Source organism: Anarhichas minor, unplaced genomic scaffold (assembly GCF_050575085.1).
Source record: "Anarhichas minor isolate MPS153535 unplaced genomic scaffold, ASM5057508v1 ptg000005l, whole genome shotgun sequence".
Lineage (NCBI taxonomy): Eukaryota > Metazoa > Chordata > Actinopteri > Perciformes > Anarhichadidae > Anarhichas > Anarhichas minor.
Genome location: NW_027466451.1, coordinates 1,468,087 through 1,488,174, shown reverse-complemented (window position 1 = coordinate 1,488,174; position 20,088 = coordinate 1,468,087). Strand labels below are relative to the sequence as shown.

Genomic DNA, 20,088 nt, shown 5'->3' with positions numbered 1-20,088 from the left:
AACCAATCCATCCTTAATCATCGCGCTCACCAATTGCGATGTGAATGTCTTTGACAACGACCTTCAGGTGTTCCGTCAGCGCCCTCATCTCCAGCTCCTGCGCGTTGCCCTCTTCCTGCTCTGATTGCATATCGGGGTCGAAGGTCAGCTCTGAATCCAAGCCGGGGTCGTCCGTGCTGCCGTGGAGCGGGGCCCAGTCCAACTGGGTCAGGAACTGCTCCAGATCCTCGAACGAGTTCTCCCGATCCACAGTCGCCTGCTCGTGAGGCTCCTCGCCTTCCTCGTCGCCATAGTCGGCGTGGAGGTCGTGAGAGCGTGAGGGGGAGGGCGACAAGCCCGTGCTGAAGCTGTGGCCACCGACGCTGCTGCCCCTGGTTGGCCTCTTCTGGGTCTCTGTGTGGTCAATGACATAAGCAAATGTATTATTGCTAATGTAGCACCCCTTAGTGAGTACATAACTTGAACATAACTTGGTTCTTTTAAAATGGCCATGTGGTCTGGTTTGGGGAGCTCTGATATATAGACTAGTAGTTTATTCTCAGCTAAAAGGAAAATAGGAGAAAATATTTTTCAGAAAATTTGGCCTTTTCTCTCGTTTTCCATTTGTTTTCAATGACTGGGAAGTTGTCAACTGTTTTCCAGGACGCCTAGGACCCTGAATCTACATTTCAGGCTTTTACCGACACATTTTGAATTCCCTTATTTGAGGACCAAACTAGCGGCCACAAAACAAAACCAGACAGAAGCTGAAAAAATCCACGAGATAAACATTAACCGGGTCTTTCCTGGATCAACCCAGCTCACCAACACTCCTGGCTCTGGCTCCTACCTGGATGAAGCAGGTTGTGGGTGCTGCAAGAATGCCTCAGGGGCAGGGCAGGACTGTGGGGGGGGCCTTTACTGACGATGGGGTAGAGCTTGTTGTAGACCCGGTACTGGTGTTTCTTCAGCAGTTTCACCACTGGGTGGTCAGACCGGCTGAGGACACAAGACAAATGTTAGTCCATCCTCAACGTGGCCGATTATAGTGTGGCCGGAACAAACAACACACGTCATATAATCATTTGATTTAAGTGTGTATAGTAACAATCTTGCATCACACTAACTGCAGCAATCACTGACGATAACAAAAGGGAAACAAAAACACTTCTGAACCAACATGTATCGACAGCCAAGCAAGACCGAGTCGACCTTTTGAACACATCAAAAAAAATCTGTTGAAGTGATTGCGTAATAAAATGTGTAAGTAAGATGACTGTATGTGTATTGTTCCTGATTGATAGTAAAATGGAGAGTAACTGAGTGAAATGCAGGATCAAGCCAGTTGAACACCAGCTAAAGGCTGAAATCTGGTCTGGGACCAGGGGTTACAATCACGTTAACGTGTTACATTACAGATTAGTTTTCAGGGACAAAGTTGCCACGTTGAGAAAGATGTTCTGCAATGTTTGTATAAACAAGGACGTTGGGGGACAAAAACACTTGAACCTCCATTGATGGGAAAGGTCAACAATACAACCACACATCCTGTAATCTATAGCACCATAACCCTCTGAACAGCAAAACCCACCAGCAGGTTTGAAAAGCATGTTTTCTTTAAAAACAATAGCAGAAAACACCAAAATTACACCATTGATCACAGCCAAAAGCTTAAAAATAAAAAAATGTTCAGCTTTTGGCTGTGATCAATGGTGTAATTTTGGTGTTTTCTGCTATTATGGACCAAGAACATATCATGAGTGACAAACTCCTCCGTCTGGAAAAGCAAACTGAAGATTATCATATGAAAATCGCTTCATTGTACAGGTTTCATTTAATATTTTGCCCAAAATAAATCATATTCAGGAACTACATTTTGTGGGGGGGGGGGGGGGGGGGGGGGGGAATTCTGCACTCGTCAGCCCAACTGGGAAGCCATGATGGGATTGTCTGAGAGCAACAGTCACGTGACAACCACTCAGTAAACTTTGACTGAAATCAAAGAGGAGAGGACCAGAGAGGTTGGAAAATATTCATATTACAATATGTAAAGCATGTGGAGTTTTCTTTCCCCCAATATTGGTAAATGGACTGTACTTGTATATCTCTTTTCTAGTCTTTCACACTACGTGTCATCATTCATCCATTCATACACAGATGACAGGGTCAAGGACCATGCATCAGGACTATCTAACATTCATACAACATTCACACACCGTAGGCACAGCTACGGGAGCAATTTGGGGTTTAAGTGTCTTGCTCAAGGACACATCGGCATGGACTAGTCTGGGATCAAACCGCTGATCTTCTGATTGAAGGATGACCCTGCTCTACCACTGAGCCACAGTCGCCCACACTTGTTTCACAGGTGGTAACACTTGTTGGATATGGAAATATGCTGGATATATAGATTACATTATTTTCCAATTGTTGAAAAGTAAATAAATGATCATTTTTAACAAAAAGACATGTTTTGAGTTATCTCTACTTCTAGTCATGATTATGCTCCTTCCATAGAGGAACAGGACTTATATATTCTAGTGAAAAACAAGGCCACAGACAGGAGGAAACAAAATAACACCCTGAAACTGTTTGTGGTTCAGAGGGTTAAACTATATCCTAAACTATCATGTTTCAGTTCGTTACCTGAGCAGGTAGGAGACTAGACCTGAGACCAATGCGTCATCGTCAGGATGCTTTCTCATGTTGGCTTTCCACAGTTTGGGCCAATCCTAAAGAGAAAAAAGTATAAAGGATGTTGGCTGTATAGTTGGCTACTATATCTATAATTTCATAAATGCTGATAAATTGATTCATTTTAATTTAAGTGATCAAGATAAAATGGATCATGCCAATTGTCTTGGTTTATGCAAGAAAACGATTTACAAGACGCACATCAGCTGTTTGCCTTGTAGCTTTTCATGTAATCACATATTGAATACTCCAGGTTTTCTCGTCAGACCAAGTTAAGTGCAACTCAAAAGGCATCCCTTTGCGCTCTGGTAACTTGTAATAACATCTTCCATTAGTCTTGACACAAGCATGGTGATTAACTCACATGGTCTTGCTCATATTCCAGTACATTGGTGTAGAGAATACGCCGCTCTTGCTCCTCTGCGGTCATCGCCCCAGATGCTGCAAATCTCCTGTAGCGACAAACAGAAAAGGATTAACATGCAGTTCATTGTCTAAACTGTACTCGCCGACCTCGGACGATCACCCTCATGAGTGTATGAATATTAATGAGTCACTGATGGTTGTATTGGTCATCTATAAGTTATACAGTATATATTGCATGTGTAGTGCCTGAACCACTGAACTAAACACATAAATAAGAGAGAAATTCCTGCCGATTTATTGAACACAAACGTGTTGATGATAAAATTGAAAGCCATATAAAGTACCATCATATCTCACTTCCTATCCAACTTAATTGAGGCGTTGTTGAAATGCTCATCATATTTTGAAAATAAAATAAACTAGAATATGGCTTCAACTAATTTTCTAATTAATTGCAATGCGTGTACATTGCACAAACTAGAAGATGACATATTTGGTGAAATGATCTCCAACTTATCATTTCTGTCTGTTCCGTTTGTTACTGCACATCTTAATATTAGACTTACACATTTCTCTTCATCATACATTGACATCATAATCTTTTAAGATGGTGCTTAGGCCATGAACAGGAACCCATGCAAGTAAGTTTTTCACAAGATGCAATTCCCTCTAATATTGCAAATATGATTGCAATATCAGTCAAAATAATCGCAATTCGATATTTCTTAAAATCTTTCTGCCTGTTTTGATAGAACATGTATTTTCTATGGCACATGTTTCCTGGTCAAGAAACACAGATTTTCTTGCAGATGAAAACTACACCTCCGTTATCGTTTGGCCCTCGACTTCTTATGCTTGTGGCCAACAAGCTAAACAGTTTGGCAGCCATTACTCTAAATGATTTCCAAAACTGACTAAACTCTTTACAAGAGTGCTTTGCCCTCAGATAACATCACAAACAGATAATACCACAGGCTCTTTAAGGAGCACTAAGCACATCAATTTCATTTCAAAGTTTAGGAGACGCTGGACGGAACCAACTTGAGACGGGGTTTTAAGAAAAACTGATAATTCTGTGATAGACTGAATATATAGTTTACAATATTTGTAGAATTATAAGAGTCAATTAAGCACACATCAAAGTCAGCTCCTTCTGTAAATACATCTATTTTAGGAGCTTAAAGAATGAAAGCAGAAGCTAAAAACAGAAGAACCTAATTCAGTGTGTCTGAGAATCATGGCGTACCTGTTGGCCTCCTCTTGGAGTCTCAGTCTTCTCTCCTCCATCTTCCGCTGGAGCTAATGTCACGACAAACATTAAGGAAACCGCCAAGTATCGTAGTCCTCACACAGATCAGCTATTAGTGATCATGTCTGAGTTTAAACCAGACGCATCCCATCATTCTAACTTTTAAAAGTTAGAATAAGATTCCATTCTGTAAATATTAATATTCAACAGCCAAATATTATCATTTACAATTTTTAATGCAAACACCTGTTTAATATTTGCTATATACCCGTCCCTCCACCAAGCCATCCCCTGACTTAAAGGGATTGGAGAGCTGGGAAAATGTCATCAATTAGGACAAATCAAGTGAAATGAATAAAGCACAATCACAAATTGTCTTTAAGATAAACGTAGAGATTAGTAAAGCCAGCCTTCACCTGCCGAGCAACAAAGAGAGACTTAGTGAAAACAGAAGGATACAGCATCCTGCCTGGCTTTGGCTATGATGAGGTTCTCCATCATCTGCCGCTGGAGAGACAGCGTCTGCATTGGATAAGGGAGAGGAATTTACTTTCCATACATGCAATTACATATGCCCAAGGAAAAATATGTATGTAAAGTTAATAATTATATGAATTGTTTAGCTAAGAAATAAGCTTATGGTCCATTTCTAAACATTACCAGGGGAAACAGTAAGTCATGATTTGCCATTATATCAGGGCCCATCCCAATTCCCATTGGTTAGTAAATGATGCTTTAACTTAGGATCACTGAAACACAACCACCATGTTACAACCTGCCCTGCAACAAGGAGAGGGACAACACATACACCAAAAGCCTAAATTATACTTCCAACCATTACAGCAAGACTGCACCAGGTCTACAGTGATAGCTGCTACAGTGTTTGCATCTCCTCTGTGATGAAAATCAAATGGATCCTGTAAGTCAATATAATGACTCAAAAAATTTAGTCAACATCTCAAATGACATAGCATCTCAAACTGAGAAACTTTCTCAATATTTTTGATTTAGCATTGCAAAATAATGACTTATTAAATCCAATCTCAAAATAATCAGATACTAAGTCACACTATTGAGAACGTTTTTCATTATTTTGAGAGGCTAACTTATTGTTTTGAAACACTAAGTCATTAGAGAAAGATGCAAAAAAATGAGTAAAAGCCGATTCTGAATATTTTGAGATGCTAACTCCTCATTTTTAAGATATCGTAAGATATTTAATGACGACCAATCGTTAAAATGGGTTCCATAGGACCATTTCCAGACTTCCGGCCACCATATACATGAATATGAACGCTGCCTCACAGTAGAACTGAACTGACACAAACATTTAAGCATTGCCCACTGGTGACTGTGGAGCCACAAAAAGAACACTTGAATAAGCGTCACGCAAAATCTCCGCTCATGTCTATGAATTTGAAAACTTGCAATAAATCTTGTATCAGCTCGCGACGTTAATGTCTATATTGTGCACGCTCTTTCGAAGAACGTTTAAAAGAGTTCGGTGCGACGTTCCCTCCTTGGCGTTCTTAGCCAATTTAGCTCATATTACTTTACCTTTACAAACGTTTTGAGTTTTCTCCAGGAAGCACGGAGCTCCGCTTGACGCCAAAACATGTTCCGTATCTGAATGAGAAGTTAACAATAATTTAAAACCTTCAAACAGAACTCAGAATGGATATTTGACTTAAATTGGCTAGCTTAAGCCGTGGCAATTGGCGTTATCTAATTAAATGCCTACCGTTACAAACTTAATGTCATGGCTCACGCTTACCATCTTTTTTTCTGACTGGAGATAGTTTTCACCGAAGAGATAATTACGAGAGGTAGAAAAAATTGTGCTTCAAAGTGACGACGTAATCTGGCGTTAAATAACCTCTTGAGGACAACAGAGGTGTCAGCCCACTCCCCCTTCACTCGGGGATTCATTCATCATCAACAAAACGCGTCGCGCTAACGAAGATACCAGACCGGAAGTACCACCAAGATATCCAAAATAAAAGTATGCACGATGTCGATAAAAATGTTGAGAGACCACTATTGAAAATAGTTTAGGCGGTGTTGCCTACTTCCTGTCGAGGAAACTATTAAGAGAGCAATTGCTTGCGCAATGATTTTTTCATTTTAAATTATTTAAAAATATACATTTCCCCCTTATTAGGATTTAAGGCTTCACCAAGTAAGAAAGACAGGGGAAAGATGGAAGAACCCCAAGCCTTTACCTCCCGCCTTCTTGTTTAACATCACAGGAACCAAAACTAATGGTGTATTCTTGTGTTCTCTCATCCATAGTTATTGAGTTATTTCACTCAAAACTACAAATGTCAACCTTATGGAAAGCTGAGGAGATCAACAAAGATATTAGGATACATTCTTTGGGGACCATGAATGTCAGTGTGAAATTTTGTGCCAATCCATCTGGTCGATGTTGAGATATTTTACTGGATAAGTGAAAACTTTGCCCAGCTGGTGGCAGCAGAGGAAAAGGCAGGTGTACACAGTCAATAGGTTTTATCCTCCAGCGACCACGAATGCTTACAAAACTCCATGTAATCCATCCAATAGTTGTTGAGATCCATCAATAGAGAAAAATAACAGTTGCCCTTAGGCAGGTGACAAAATGGTAAATATTGATGATCCAGTTTAAGCTCCAGTTTTATCCATTTATCTGTAACGTCAACAGTGTTGCAACAGTGACTGATGACCCCCTGAAGACAGAACGTCTAGTACACACATCGTAGTCACATGATGTTTCTTGCCTTTACGGGTTGAGGAGGATTGCCTGAACACTTCAATGGATCACTCACTGGCCTGTGATGGATTGTGGAATACTGAGAGCCACACGGGATACGTATGGTTATGATGTCCAAAATTGGGTAAAAGAAGGCTGCACTTGAGGAAACCTCTGAAATGGGATGGACCTCGTCGGCCCTTTATGCCCTCTCACACACACACACACACATACCAAAGACGTCTTTTGGTGGGCCTGACCAGGTGTGAGCCTCGCCAGACGAGCTTCATAATTGGCTTTCAACTTCTGGTTCAAACGTGACGCTTCTTCAATGGGCGTCAGGTCCCTGCTGCACACACAAACACACACACAAACATTTAAGCAAGCAGTGTGTTACTTCAGGTTTGTGTCAAAGGCAAATAAAACAATCTCATGATGGTAGAATTATTTTTGAAGCAGCTTTCACTGCTGATTTCACTGATATCTCAAATCAACATGGCCGACATTCTCATAATAAAGCTCAAAAAACCAACGACACTCACATATGGCAACGACAAGATTCTGCAAGTTATATGTGATATTTCTGAGGACATTTTTTGTCACTTTACAATTACCTTGACTCAAAAAATGTACTTTAGGCACAAAAATAATTGAATGCAAATAGGACAGTAAGAGGGAGCGACATTTTTAAAACCTTGGAAACCACCACAGGTCTAAAATGTGGAGAACTGAATTGAAGAAACATCAGTGTAAGAAACGGTTTGCTGTTTTGACCTGGTTGGTCATTTCAAAACATTGTGCCCTAAGTGGAAACTAAAGCTAATCGGTTGTTGGAAGTCTCTCTTATCCCTGCTGTGTTGTTCACTTTCAGAGGATTTCTGTCAATGAATGGTGCAATATTTGCCATCCTTGATAAAAAAAACTGGCCCCTACTTTTTGCTCGTGTCCTGTGACTCCACTGTTTGCACTCTCTGGAAGACTTCAGGAGGCAGAAAGGGGGAGAGCTCCCAGCCGCCATCTGACAACACCCTGCGGTGACCGGCCTTTGCCGGGCTGCTTGTTGCTTTAACAGGAGTATCAGATGGAGGGGCTGTGTCAGCTGAGGTGAAAACAGAGACAGAGAAGAAAAAGAAATGGTGATTGGCTTAGAGAACCAAATCATGTGGCTATACAATGGCTTAATTTGTGACCCCTGGGGCAGGCTCCAAGTTAGCAGTGATTGAACGGTATGTAAATAAAAGATATGCTTCTGATTGGATGTATTCACCGGCGTTAGCTGCAATGGCAGCTGGGAGGAGAGCGGTCTGTTGGGGCTCCGATTGGCCAGGTGAACAGGAAAAGGAAGCGGAGACGGCGGCGGGGAGGTCGGGGGGCTCGGCTCTCTTCCCCACGAATGACTTGGATCGCTCCAGACACTGCTCAGCCAGCCTCAGCATCCGCTCCACCTCCACTGCGTCCCCGTCCTCTGAGGCTGGGACATAGAACACAGAGAGAGTCACTCCTTCATGATTGATCTGAGGCAGGTCTACTGCATAAATAGCTCATCACGTGGCATCTGAGATATGATTCACTTTCCGCGATGACAATCTACTGTATTCAAGCTGATTAGTTCCCATCTGGTTCAAAACCTCACAGGCTTTTCTCTTGCTCTATACATCTCTTATACAGCACATGATATATACATATAAACATATACATATATAAATATATATAAACATACATATACATATATATATATAAATATATATAATAGCAAATCTTACTTTACTGAAAGTTATTAAGTTCAGTTCTGGTTGAAACTGTGAAGAGAATTGTTGATTTGACTTTATGATCCATTTTGGCTTTGACTCCAGACTCTCGCTCATTCCAGGCTCTGCGCCACAGCCTGGAATTCAGTCAGAACCAAATAGACACTCACTCAGGACAACAAGTCACTACAACATTCTGTCAACACGACAACCACCCAGCTTACCTTTGTTACCGCCGACAACAAAGCTATGAAAGAAACCACCCTGGATTTGCAAGCACAGAGTATGAGAGGCAATCTAGTTTTCACCGGCATCCCCGAACAAACCACAGAAGACCCCAAAAATCATCAAAGAATTCATGTCTAACTACCCGCTGTGACCGTCAGCAACACAACATTCCACGTGTACACCGTCTGGGACCTAAGAACAACAATAACCGACCACGGCCAATCATCGCTAAATCTGAACACTACAAACAAAAAGAACAGGTTAGACAACAAGGCAGGCAGCTCAAAGGAACGGACTATGGACTCAACGATCAGTATCCAAATCATAACCAACCCTTTTGTTGAAAATGTATTTTGAGATCATATTCATTTTCTCTTCAGTCACCCAAAGATGGCATGAATGACCTGCGCAGCTCTACTACGAGAAAAAGAACAAGATTTCAGAAGACATTTCAACAATTAATGTGAGCAAAACAAACTAACTACTTCTACTTCATGACAGAATATATTTCAATGGACGATCTAACCTCCTCCATCATATACAACAGAACACCACTCCATCTGGTCATCCTTCACTATGTTTTTACAAACGTGACAACACCCATCCTATTAATACTAAAATTATAGTCATTATTATTTATTACTTCATTAGTATTTTTATTTATTTATTATTTTCTTGTTGCCTGTCCACCAAACCAACCACATGTACGTACATGTGTACATGAACATGCACATGCATACACATGCATACGCTCATACATGCATACAAACATACATATACAATTATAATATTTAAAATATATTATTAATATTGATAATGGTCCTGTTTTTTTATTGTATATTATTCATCTATATCATAGTCTATTATATTTATTCTAGTGCTGGGCAACGATTAAAATATTTAATCGCGATTAATCGCATTGTTGTGGCAAAGTTCAACAATGAATTCAAAAGTAGTGTATTGCGCACTTTTATTTTAAAAGTACTGCTATATGAACAAAAGTGCAATAACATTTGGTTCACGAGATGCAGGTAGCATGTTTTATACTTAATGTGAATATAATTCATACTTTGTTGGCATCTTATTCTGAAAACCGGATGTTCGTCTGAAGAAACCGGATGTTGTCTCACGTTAATCTTTCCGCTAACTTTCAAAGTCCTTCGCTCGCTCCCGATCTGTGCCGTTTAAATGCGTTTACCGTGAATTTCAGTATATAGGTGCACTAAAATTACTGACTATAGGATGTTTGCCGGCTTTTATCCCACTGTTCTTGTAATCCTCTTGTTGTTATGTATATGTATTGTCTCTTGTCTTTCAATAAAAAATAAAAATAAAAAAAATAAAAAGCTTTTAAAAAATTATAATAAATTATAATAAATAAAAAAAATGCGTTAACGCGCGATAAAATAATTGTCGGCGTTAATTAATGAATGCGTTAACGCGAAATTAACGCGTTAACTTGCCCAGCACTAATTTATTCTAGTCTTCTCCATTATTTTCTTTTTGTTTTGTTTTATATTTTTTGTTTAATTTTGTTTTTTCTGGGCTGATATTATTACTACTGAAGATATTATACTACTGAAATGATTTAGTTACATTTCTGTCACTATCTCTGACAATGTTATATTGTTATTGTGATGTAGATGTTATTATTATTATTACAACTATTATTATTATTATTATCATTATTTGTTTTTAAACCTGGTAAACATAAATTCCCATCCTGTCCCGCACTGACCTCCCATTTGCCATGTATTTATTAATCCTCGACTAATTATTTATCTTATTTTTTGTCATGAATACATCTTCTGTTTTTGTACTCTCTATCTAATTTATCTATTTATTTATTTTTTGGTTTTCGCCCCTTTGCACACTCATTACTATAATTTTAATTTTTTAATTTGTGTGTGGATGTGTGTATGCATATATATATATATATATATACACGCACACGCACACACACACATCACACCATTCTCCCATACACTGACTACATGATGTTAGCTGGCCTGTATTTCACCGTTCTTGTCGTCCTCTTGTCGTTATGTTTATGTATTGTCTCTTGTCTTGCAATACAAAATTATAAAAAAAAGACCCATTTTGGAGAACAAAGTTTGTGGTGCCGTTGAATTCCTTTACTGACAAGTGTTCCTATTATTTCACCCACCCCATTTATATCAATGAGGGCAGGCTAAATAACAGAAACGCCTCTCTGTGTGACCCAAGACGGTTTAACGGCACCACATATGACATCCTCCAAAATCCAAATCATGAAGTTGAATCAATAGCTCTCTGACTGTGAGTACTTGTGTATCTATGAATATGCATTATGCGCACATACTGCACACACACAAACACAATTTAAATAACAACCTAGTAATCAAAATTATTGCAATTATAGAGTTTCAGCTGGGAGGGCAGTTTTGAAATTGAGGAGCAAACAGAGTGCAGTAACTATATCAGAGTGTGTTTGAGTAGTTAGTAAAAACCAATAGCTCCGTAATATTGATGTCTTTGTAAATGTAGGCAACAGTGACAGTAAGCTTTCTTGTCTTTAGTCCATTACACTGGAGCTACTCAGGGTAAAGTCAACTTAACTAAATCACAAAAGACAAAGATAATTCAGCAGGATGACCCACGTTTAAAGTGAACATACTTCTGTACGCCTGTTTGAAACAGAGCGCTGCAGGAATGAGTCTTAAAACCCAGAAATGAGTCAGCATTTTTGCCCTTCCTGTTCCCCCGTCTCAAAGACAAGTTGTTTTTTGAATGTGTTTTTGGTTAGATGTCTAAAATAAGATCTGTGTTTAACACAAGCTGAAGAGATTTTAACCTTTTGTTCTACGGTATAAAATATGTCAAAGTAAATACTCCTCTGGTGTATTTAGAAACATTTACGTGTCTTGCTGAGTCACCTAATGAGTCGCCTTTGCTCTGTAATGCTTGGAGGTGCCTCCTCAATCTGCTCCTCTCTTCTGTGGGGTACCCCAGGGGTCTATATTGGGTCCCCTTCTGTTTACCATATACATGTGACCTCTGGGAAACATCATACATGAACATAATACGGAATTTCATTGCTACGTGGATGATATATATATTTTAAATTGAAAGACAAGAGACAATACATATACATACAACAAGAGGATGACAAGAACAGTGGGATAAAAGCCAGAAAACATCCTATAGTCAGTAATTTTAGTGCACCTATATACTGAAATTCACGGTAAACGCATTTAAACGGCACAGATCGGGAGCAAGTGAAGGACTTTGAACGTTAGCGGAAAGATTAACGTGAGACAACATCCGGTTTCTTCAGACGAGCATCCGGTTTTCAGAATAAGATGCCAACAAAGTATGAATTATATTCACATTAGGTATAAAACATGCTACCTGCATCTCGTGAACCAAATGTTATTGCACTTTTGTTCATATAGCAGTACTTTTAAAATAAAAGTGCGCAATACACTACTTTTGAATTCATTATTGAACTTTGCCATAACAATGCGATTAATCGCGACTAATCGCAAAAAATCCATGCGATTAATCGCGATTAAATATTTTAATCGTTGCCCAGCACTAATATATATATATATAAATATATGTAGGTGTGTGTTTTATCATCAGTCATCTATGTCGCTGCTCAGATCTTACCTTGCGAACCAGCTTCCTCCAAAAGTGCATGTGATATGTAGTTTATCGTCCGGAGGTATTCACAGTAAGCTTCCTGCAGAAAGACCATGCAGTATTTTATTATTATTTTTGTGATATACAGTAAATATAATAATAATAGCTACTGCCAATAATGAGACAATAAAAATAGTATTAGCCATTGTTGCAAAATTCGACTAGTCAAGCTGAAAAAGCAGATGGTTTCGAAACAAATCTTCAGATAAAATCAACAGTAATAAATTATACATGACCAGGAGAGATTTTCATGCACTGCATTCATCAGTTCAGATGTAGTTAGAGTTAGTTGAAAGAGACAATGGTAGAGTGTAATGAAATGTCAATGTTTAGAAGTGGTTGTCCTGCTCTTTTACCTTACAATAGTGTGATGCAATTCTAAAAAAACAAAGGTCTAAAATTATCAATTTATTGTGTTGTGTTTTGTGTTGCTTGTTGAATTGTCTTAATTCCAGCATTTCTAAACACACTGTGACGATTGCAGTTACGGTTAAAAAGCTGGTAAAAAGGTGTTTATTTGTGAAGATTATCTTGCTGAACAAAACTTATCCGGCCGTTTCAACATTTACGTCCTTCATTTTACACATCAACACCAGAACTAATTAGGCACTCTTCTTTCAGGAACCAGTCGTGACTTTTCTGTTCTGTATTTACAGGTTAATACTGAATATGGGTTGTAACATATTTTAGGCTAAGTCACCATTAAAGTAAGTTTGATGATAAACTGGTGACATGTCCAGCTCTACACTGCCTCTCATATTGGGATAGACTCCAGCCCACCCAGTGGGTATATGATGGATGGACAGACATTGTTTTACTGTACTGGTCCCCTGTATTTATTCTATATCAAGATAACCCATTAAAAAAATACTATTTACCTGCACTGTATATACCATACTATCTAGGCTCTATGTGCAACATGAACTACACGAGCAGTTCCTGTACAGTTTGCTTTTGATCCCCGAGGTGAGTCATGGTAATAGAAGCAAGCCACCATTAAACATACAATCAGCCCTTGTTGTTAAATTTGACTAGTCAAGCAGAAAATGCTGTTTTGAACTCCCAGTTAAAAAAAGGTGTTGGATTCAATCTTGTAGAGCTCAAAAATGTTAAGAAGAAAGCATTTAGAGATGAAGATATGTAACGTTATTGTCAAATGTCCTAATAGACTTGATATTTCATTTACTTACATAGGTTATATAATTTACTTATGAGAAAGCCAGTAGGCCTACGTAGAATGGTAATATTTTACAGTATATTGATGAAAAACATGTAGTTGTAATGTTTGAGATAGCGTATTGCGTCGAGCTATCTGACGAAATTTAACCTATTATGAAAGTTAATAACGATGTTTACTGCTAAGTTTTATTAGCATTCTAAAGTATTAAAAGTAACAAAGCGCTCGTGCCTTTGGAATAACATGCTAACTCCTTTCTTAGAAAATGATATGAAGTGATATCAACTACAAAAGTAGTCAGTAAAAAAGAAAGGTAGAAGTTAGAAGTGGATACATTTAATGACAAGTAAAATGTATACAATAAATAATATAACGTTGAGTGTTGAATGGCTCTCGTTGGTCCTTTCAACATGAAAACAACGCACAGCTTTAAATGACAGGTTAGCTAGCTAACCCACGAACGGTTCCCGCCCCCTTCCGTCTGTTTACATCACTTCAGACTAGTTTCCTGTCGGGTTAAACCTTCACGTTATCGTTGCTGTCAAGCTGTGTCGCAGCACGGGTAGCTCTCTACCTTGTGTTTGTTCTCTCCGTCCAGCTGTATTGCTACTTTAGCCATTTTCATAGCATTTTGAAGGGGCTTCGCCCCACCGTCAGCTATGGCCATGATTACACTGCACCGTCTTGTTCTTCTGCTTTTCCTCCTCCTTCTTCTTCTTTGTGTTTCGTCACGGCAGATTGTAAACCCAGTTTAAAGGTGTATACTGCCACCTACTGTACGGCACTGGGAAGGCTCTAATTCATATTAATGAATGAATAAAAAACAAATTAAAAAGTAAACACCGATACCACATTATATAAATAAATAAACAAATAAATATGGTGGTAAAAGGTTTTTGCTAAATATTCAAAATGACTGAAAACATATGGTGGCTGTATTTGATTCAACCTATGACCTAGATTTCCACCAAATGTGATTATGCAATTTAATGATGATGATAATTGTAGTTGTGTAGCCCATTTCAAGCAAGGCGTAAAATATTCTCATAAATTCTTGCAAATAATATAACAAACTGCATCAAATTTGAAATGATTTCGTTATTGAGATATTCTTTTGAACAAATGGAACTGAACTCCTTGGCATGGGATATGAAACAGACTTCGTGGTGGGATTATTTGCAATTACACAATGTAGCAAGTAATTCTCGTTCATTCCTCACATTTTCGGGGCAAAGGCTGTGGTGTATGTTGGTGTGACGTTGGTGTATGGTGACCCATACTGGAAGATTGAACCATTTCAATCCATTTTAACATGCTGCAGTATTACAATTTACACATGTGGATATTTTCTTTTTTTTCTCAATGCTAACTTTCTGTGGTTACTTTTCTTAATATACTGTGCCAAATTATGCAGGCCCTAATTAACTGTGTGAACTTTGACCTCTTCTAGATCAGTGGTTCTCAACTGGTCTGGCTGCGGGACCCACCATCACCCCTTAATGACAAGCCGCGACCCACGACCCAAATTATATATATATATATATATATATATAAATATATATATATATATATATAATTTGCGTATATCTATATTCAAGAAGTCTAGTAGTAACATCTCTGTGTAGTCAACAACTGTCAAATCAAATAAAGAAAGTACACATCAATTATATTTTAACAATTATTATTCTCAGTTTTCAAATTGAACTGGATGGATTATAAATAATACATAGAAATACATGAATAAATGTTCTTCTCATTTCAAGTAAAATAATGGCTGGATAAAAAAATGAATTACGTAACGAAATTCATTTTAGAAAAAAATATTTTCACTGAATTGCCCTGCAGCTTTAAATTCAGGTCATTCAGGGTGAAGTGATAAATCCACAATATAATATTTTTTCTCATCTTCTAAAAAGAGAAATGAGTGTGGGAAGAATTCAGCTATATGAGTCTGTCCAGTCAGAGTCTATGACTCTTCTCTCTCTGGTCATTTTCTCTTTTGGAGATCGTCCTATGATTTGACTTACTCAACTCACACCTCAATAGTCCTGCTCTGCTGTCTATCTCCTCGTCTCTCCTCCGTGGGTACATCCCAAGTCTCTTAATTCTCATTTCCTCGCTCCTCGATCCTCGCTTGAACCGGAAGTTGTTCTGCGCCGCCATATTGACGGCCGTCCCAAAGCTCTTATTTAGCTCTGAGGAGCGAGGATCGAGGAGAGCTGAGGGATCTCCGATGAGCCATGAGCGAGGACCCACGAGAACAGATTTACAGGAAGTCTTTTAACGGCCGACACGCCCCCTCATTGTTCATCAGTCATGTGATTGGACGCTGCAGCCGATCGGACTGATGAGATTTTTTTCAACATGTAAACAGTGAAGACTGATCACAGATTAAACTCTAGTTTATATTTGATTCGTTTTCTGATTCACCATCTGGTTTAAATAAATGTTCATTGTAGTCTGAACAACAAAAGGATCACAAACAACTTTCTTCATTTATTAGAAAGATTTGTGTTTTCATGATCTGAACTTTTATTATGGAAACAATTAAAGTCAGAGGGAACTGGAGAGACGAAACACTTTTTACATCATTTATCATCATTTCATTCAGTCACGTGAGGCTGTTCATTCCTGATTGTCGGGTTTGATGAGTTTTATCATTTAAGAGAAACAATAATCATATTCTGGGTTATTTAATAATGACGTCATAATCTGAATTTCAAAACTTCCAGACGCAAATAATTCATAAATAAGACGATCGCATTCCGCCGGTAGAAATGGATCCTGAGCTTATGAACAGAACACAGAACACAGTTTGTAAACAGACTACAGAGAGAAACACCTCTACAGTGGTGATTACTGTGTCTTTATTAGTTATTAGTATTATTAGTTACTGTTATTAAGTACAGTGATCATGTGAACAGACACAAACTTATCAAAAGTCTCTCCAGCTGTTAAAGCCGACTGACAGCTGATCCAGCTGTGATCATCAGCACCTTCATCAGAAACAGACGTCGCTTCACGTGACGTAACTGAGGAAAGGACGTCTCATGTCTCTTAAAACATATTTCCTCGTTCCTCTCTCCTCGCATGGTTTCCTCCATGCATCCCTTGTGGGAGGGACTAAGACGCAAGGAAAGGACCCAAGTGAGGGAAACGGGGATGCAATTAAGAGACTTGGGATGTACCCCGTGTGTCACGGTGTGTGTACATCTCACTCAAATCAGGAAACTTGTCAGAATACCCATATTTGATTGGCTGCAAGCTGCATCACTTGATGTGATTCACAATGGTGTGTTTCCTGCACCGCTGAACAAGTGCCGTAAATGCTGGAATAATTCCGCTGCATAAAAAATGCCCTTCAAAATAAAATCACTTTAAAAAAAAAAAATGTATGTCAGGCAAAGGCCCGCGACCCACTGAAAACGGGTCCGCGACCCACCAGTTGAGAATCACTGTTCTAGATAATGACGTGTCTTGCATTCACTTGTAGACATGAGAAAGATAATTTAGGGGTTGAATCACTGTGAGTAAAATGTTACCCTATAGGGTGCAGTTCCTCTCCTTTGTAAGATGTGAAAAGACGTACTTTCCTGGACCAACTGCTAATTCAAAGATCCCACATTGTCAAAAGTGAGATTTTCGCGTCTTTTTTTAAAGCAGGTCTAAGTGCTGTATAAATACAGAGAAACTCAATCCACGGAGAAATGCACACAGCCCGCCATTCAGACAGGATTTCTGTACGGTTGTGATGTCACAATTTATACAATACATTAACCATGTTTAAAATGTAAACATTCTATATGTGTCCCTGTTTATTTCCAGCTGCAGTGCATGTGAATGAAACCAGCTGACAGGAAGAATACGTGGACCCAAGCTGTTGCATAGCAATGCAATTCCAGTGAAACGAGCTCAGACAAAGAGTGAATACAGGTATATTCACACAGACAGTATGGGGGAAATAAAATGTTTTTTTTAACATTAGAGTGTAGACATGTTTGAGTAGAAACTCAACATACAAGTATGAACCTGGAAACATACATGATATGTCTCCTTTACAAAAAAATCTCTATAGCATACATTTCAATATGCAGGACTTTACAGTAAGGGTTGCCAGGTTGCATCGGCAATTGGCAACCAATTCTTGGTCTTTGGTTGACATCAGTGGCAACAACTTTAAATACATTTTAGATATGTGTTGCATTAGTGATATTTAAATATTGCTAGTACAGTTAGAAGCAGAACCAGACAACGCTGCGCGTTGGTGCTTTTACTCACGTGCTCTCAGTCATCTGTTATTGAGACAACACCTCGATATGTGACACAACTCGTGGCGGGCCGATGAACACCGCCATTGACAAGACTTTCGTAAGAACTGGCGTATAACTGCATAGTATCTCAATTACTCACAATATAAGGTGACTGAAAAATGGCAACCATATTGTTAGTTTTGGCAACCAAAGGCTGATCCCTTTAAAAGTTAGTGTTGAGCTCTGAAATCTCACAAATCTGATAAACTTCTTCAGTTTAATTAAGCGACATACAACCTGATATTCATCAGCATTTATTTTTCGTTTTTGTTTCATGAACGCATGCATCGATACATTTGGCAAAATGGAAATATGAAGAACAAAGCAAAACAAGGGTTAATCAGTAAAATTGTTAATGGTTGCATTAAGTAGAAGACGGCTGGAGGTTCAGTGACCATGAGGACGAGCACTAGATGACTTGCTGTTCCTTGAAAGCTTCCTGTGCCCAGTCCACAGTCTGGCTCACGCAGATCTCTTTCCCTTTGGCAGTGCTGACCCTGCAAAAAATAAATAAATCCATAGCAAGTCAGGGCCGGAAAATACATTCTTCCTTGAAATGTGATATTTATTTACTAATTTTCTTTATTCTTTTTGTTTTTATGTTCAAACATAAGGTGGTGTAGCATCATTGCTGTGGTGAGGGTGGCTCTAGTGACGGAAACCAATGTCTAACATACACAAATGCCTTTTCACGACAGCTGCTGTGGGTCTTGGTGACGGAGACGATTTGCTTGCGCGGCACCCTTCCTGTGAAGAATTTAAAGCAGCACGATCCAGGCGATATTTGGTTCAATGCATGAGCTGCAAAGACAAAAGAAAACCAGGATCAGTGGCAGAACACGCTGCAATTCACTGACCTCGACACACGACAAGTACTGAACAAAATGAAATCATTTAAAGCGACACATTTCATCAGGCTTCATAAGTTTGTTACATTATACATTTTCATTATCAAACCGTACAGATGTTTGGGGATGTGCATTCGCACTGTAAAAATACTAATACAAAATTCCCCCAAAAAACAAGTTTGTATGGTGTTGATGTAATTACCCTTAAAGGGAACGATAAATTGTGTGCTTTGACTTCACCTTTAGTTAGGAATTTCAGTAAACAAGATTTAACTCAAAGTACTCATGCTCAAACAGTGATGGCAAAATACAGAATTATTATTTTTTTTAAATACCAACTTTATTTTCAAAATGTTAATCGAAAGTTAACAGGATGAAAAACATTGGATAATCAGATAATTATGTAGACTAACAATCTATAAATGAAATGAAATAATGAAATACAAAACTAAACTTACGCATGGCAGTGCAGTAGTAAACAGTGATCAACAGCAGGAGTCCCACTGTGAAGCTCAGAGTCCTCATGATGTCCTCGGTGTAGAAGCGATGATGCTCCTCTGTCTTTGCTGTCCGTCAAGTCATCTGCTCTGATCTCACTTATAGCTGCTCATATGTTCTCATGATCACATACTTGGCGACTCTCAGAAAAACCACCAGAGTGGGCGTCTTTGCAATTTTGATTAACAGGAAGTCATCCATGCACTTTATCACACGCCGAGCAACACTTCAATAGATCTGTTGATAAGAGACATGAAATGCATTAAGAACAGAAACTAACAACAAGATATACATTTATTTGATTGAGATGATAACTTATCCCGAAGTTATAAGTAACTTTAGACTGAATTCCATTGAAAAAGACAAGAGTTGAGAGAGAAGCAAGCTGTTACTATGAAGGCCTATGTGTTCACAAATGTTAAAGAAATGCCATCTTCGCATTCTAAAAGCATCAGTATGCCTTAAACCAAGTGCTGGTCAGGTTGACAAACAGCATCTGAAAGCACTTTCCCAAGTCCTTTCTCATGGGGGCCAAAAATTATGTTACGGGTTAAGGTTGGGGATTAGGTTAGGGTT

At 38.7% G+C, this 20,088-nt stretch overlaps 1 protein-coding gene and 1 pseudogene across 4 annotated transcripts in view; both read right to left on the bottom strand.

Annotated features, from left to right (window-relative positions):
* Window positions 1–14,578, bottom strand: part of vps9d1 (VPS9 domain containing 1) — a 28,419-nt gene extending 13,841 nt beyond the window's left edge. For 3 of the 4 annotated variants that reach the window (XR_012947401.1, XM_076075740.1, XM_076075732.1), the window contains exons 1-11: window positions 14,431–14,578; window positions 12,647–12,719; window positions 8,287–8,490; window positions 7,953–8,118; window positions 7,254–7,368; window positions 4,748–4,810; window positions 4,286–4,338; window positions 3,038–3,125; window positions 2,626–2,711; window positions 830–978; window positions 31–393 (exon numbers count right to left, since the gene is read on the bottom strand). Coding sequence is in view for 3 of the 4 variants with exons in the window: in XM_076075740.1 (XP_075931855.1) it covers window positions 31–393; window positions 830–978; window positions 2,626–2,711; window positions 3,038–3,125; window positions 4,286–4,338; window positions 4,748–4,810; window positions 7,254–7,368; window positions 7,953–8,118; window positions 8,287–8,490; window positions 12,647–12,719; window positions 14,431–14,523 (1,453 nt within the window). In the remaining variant the exon portion in view is untranslated. The remainder of the gene's footprint in view (window positions 1–30; window positions 394–829; window positions 979–2,625; window positions 2,712–3,037; window positions 3,126–4,285; window positions 4,339–4,747; window positions 4,811–7,253; window positions 7,369–7,952; window positions 8,119–8,286; window positions 8,491–12,646; window positions 12,720–14,430) is intronic. The other variant, XM_076075749.1, reaches the window with a different exon arrangement.
* A 3,829-nt stretch (window positions 14,579–18,407) lies between these two features.
* Window positions 18,408–19,596, bottom strand: LOC142971854 (C-C motif chemokine 4-like; annotated as a pseudogene).
* Between the last annotated feature and the right edge of the window lie 492 nt (window positions 19,597–20,088).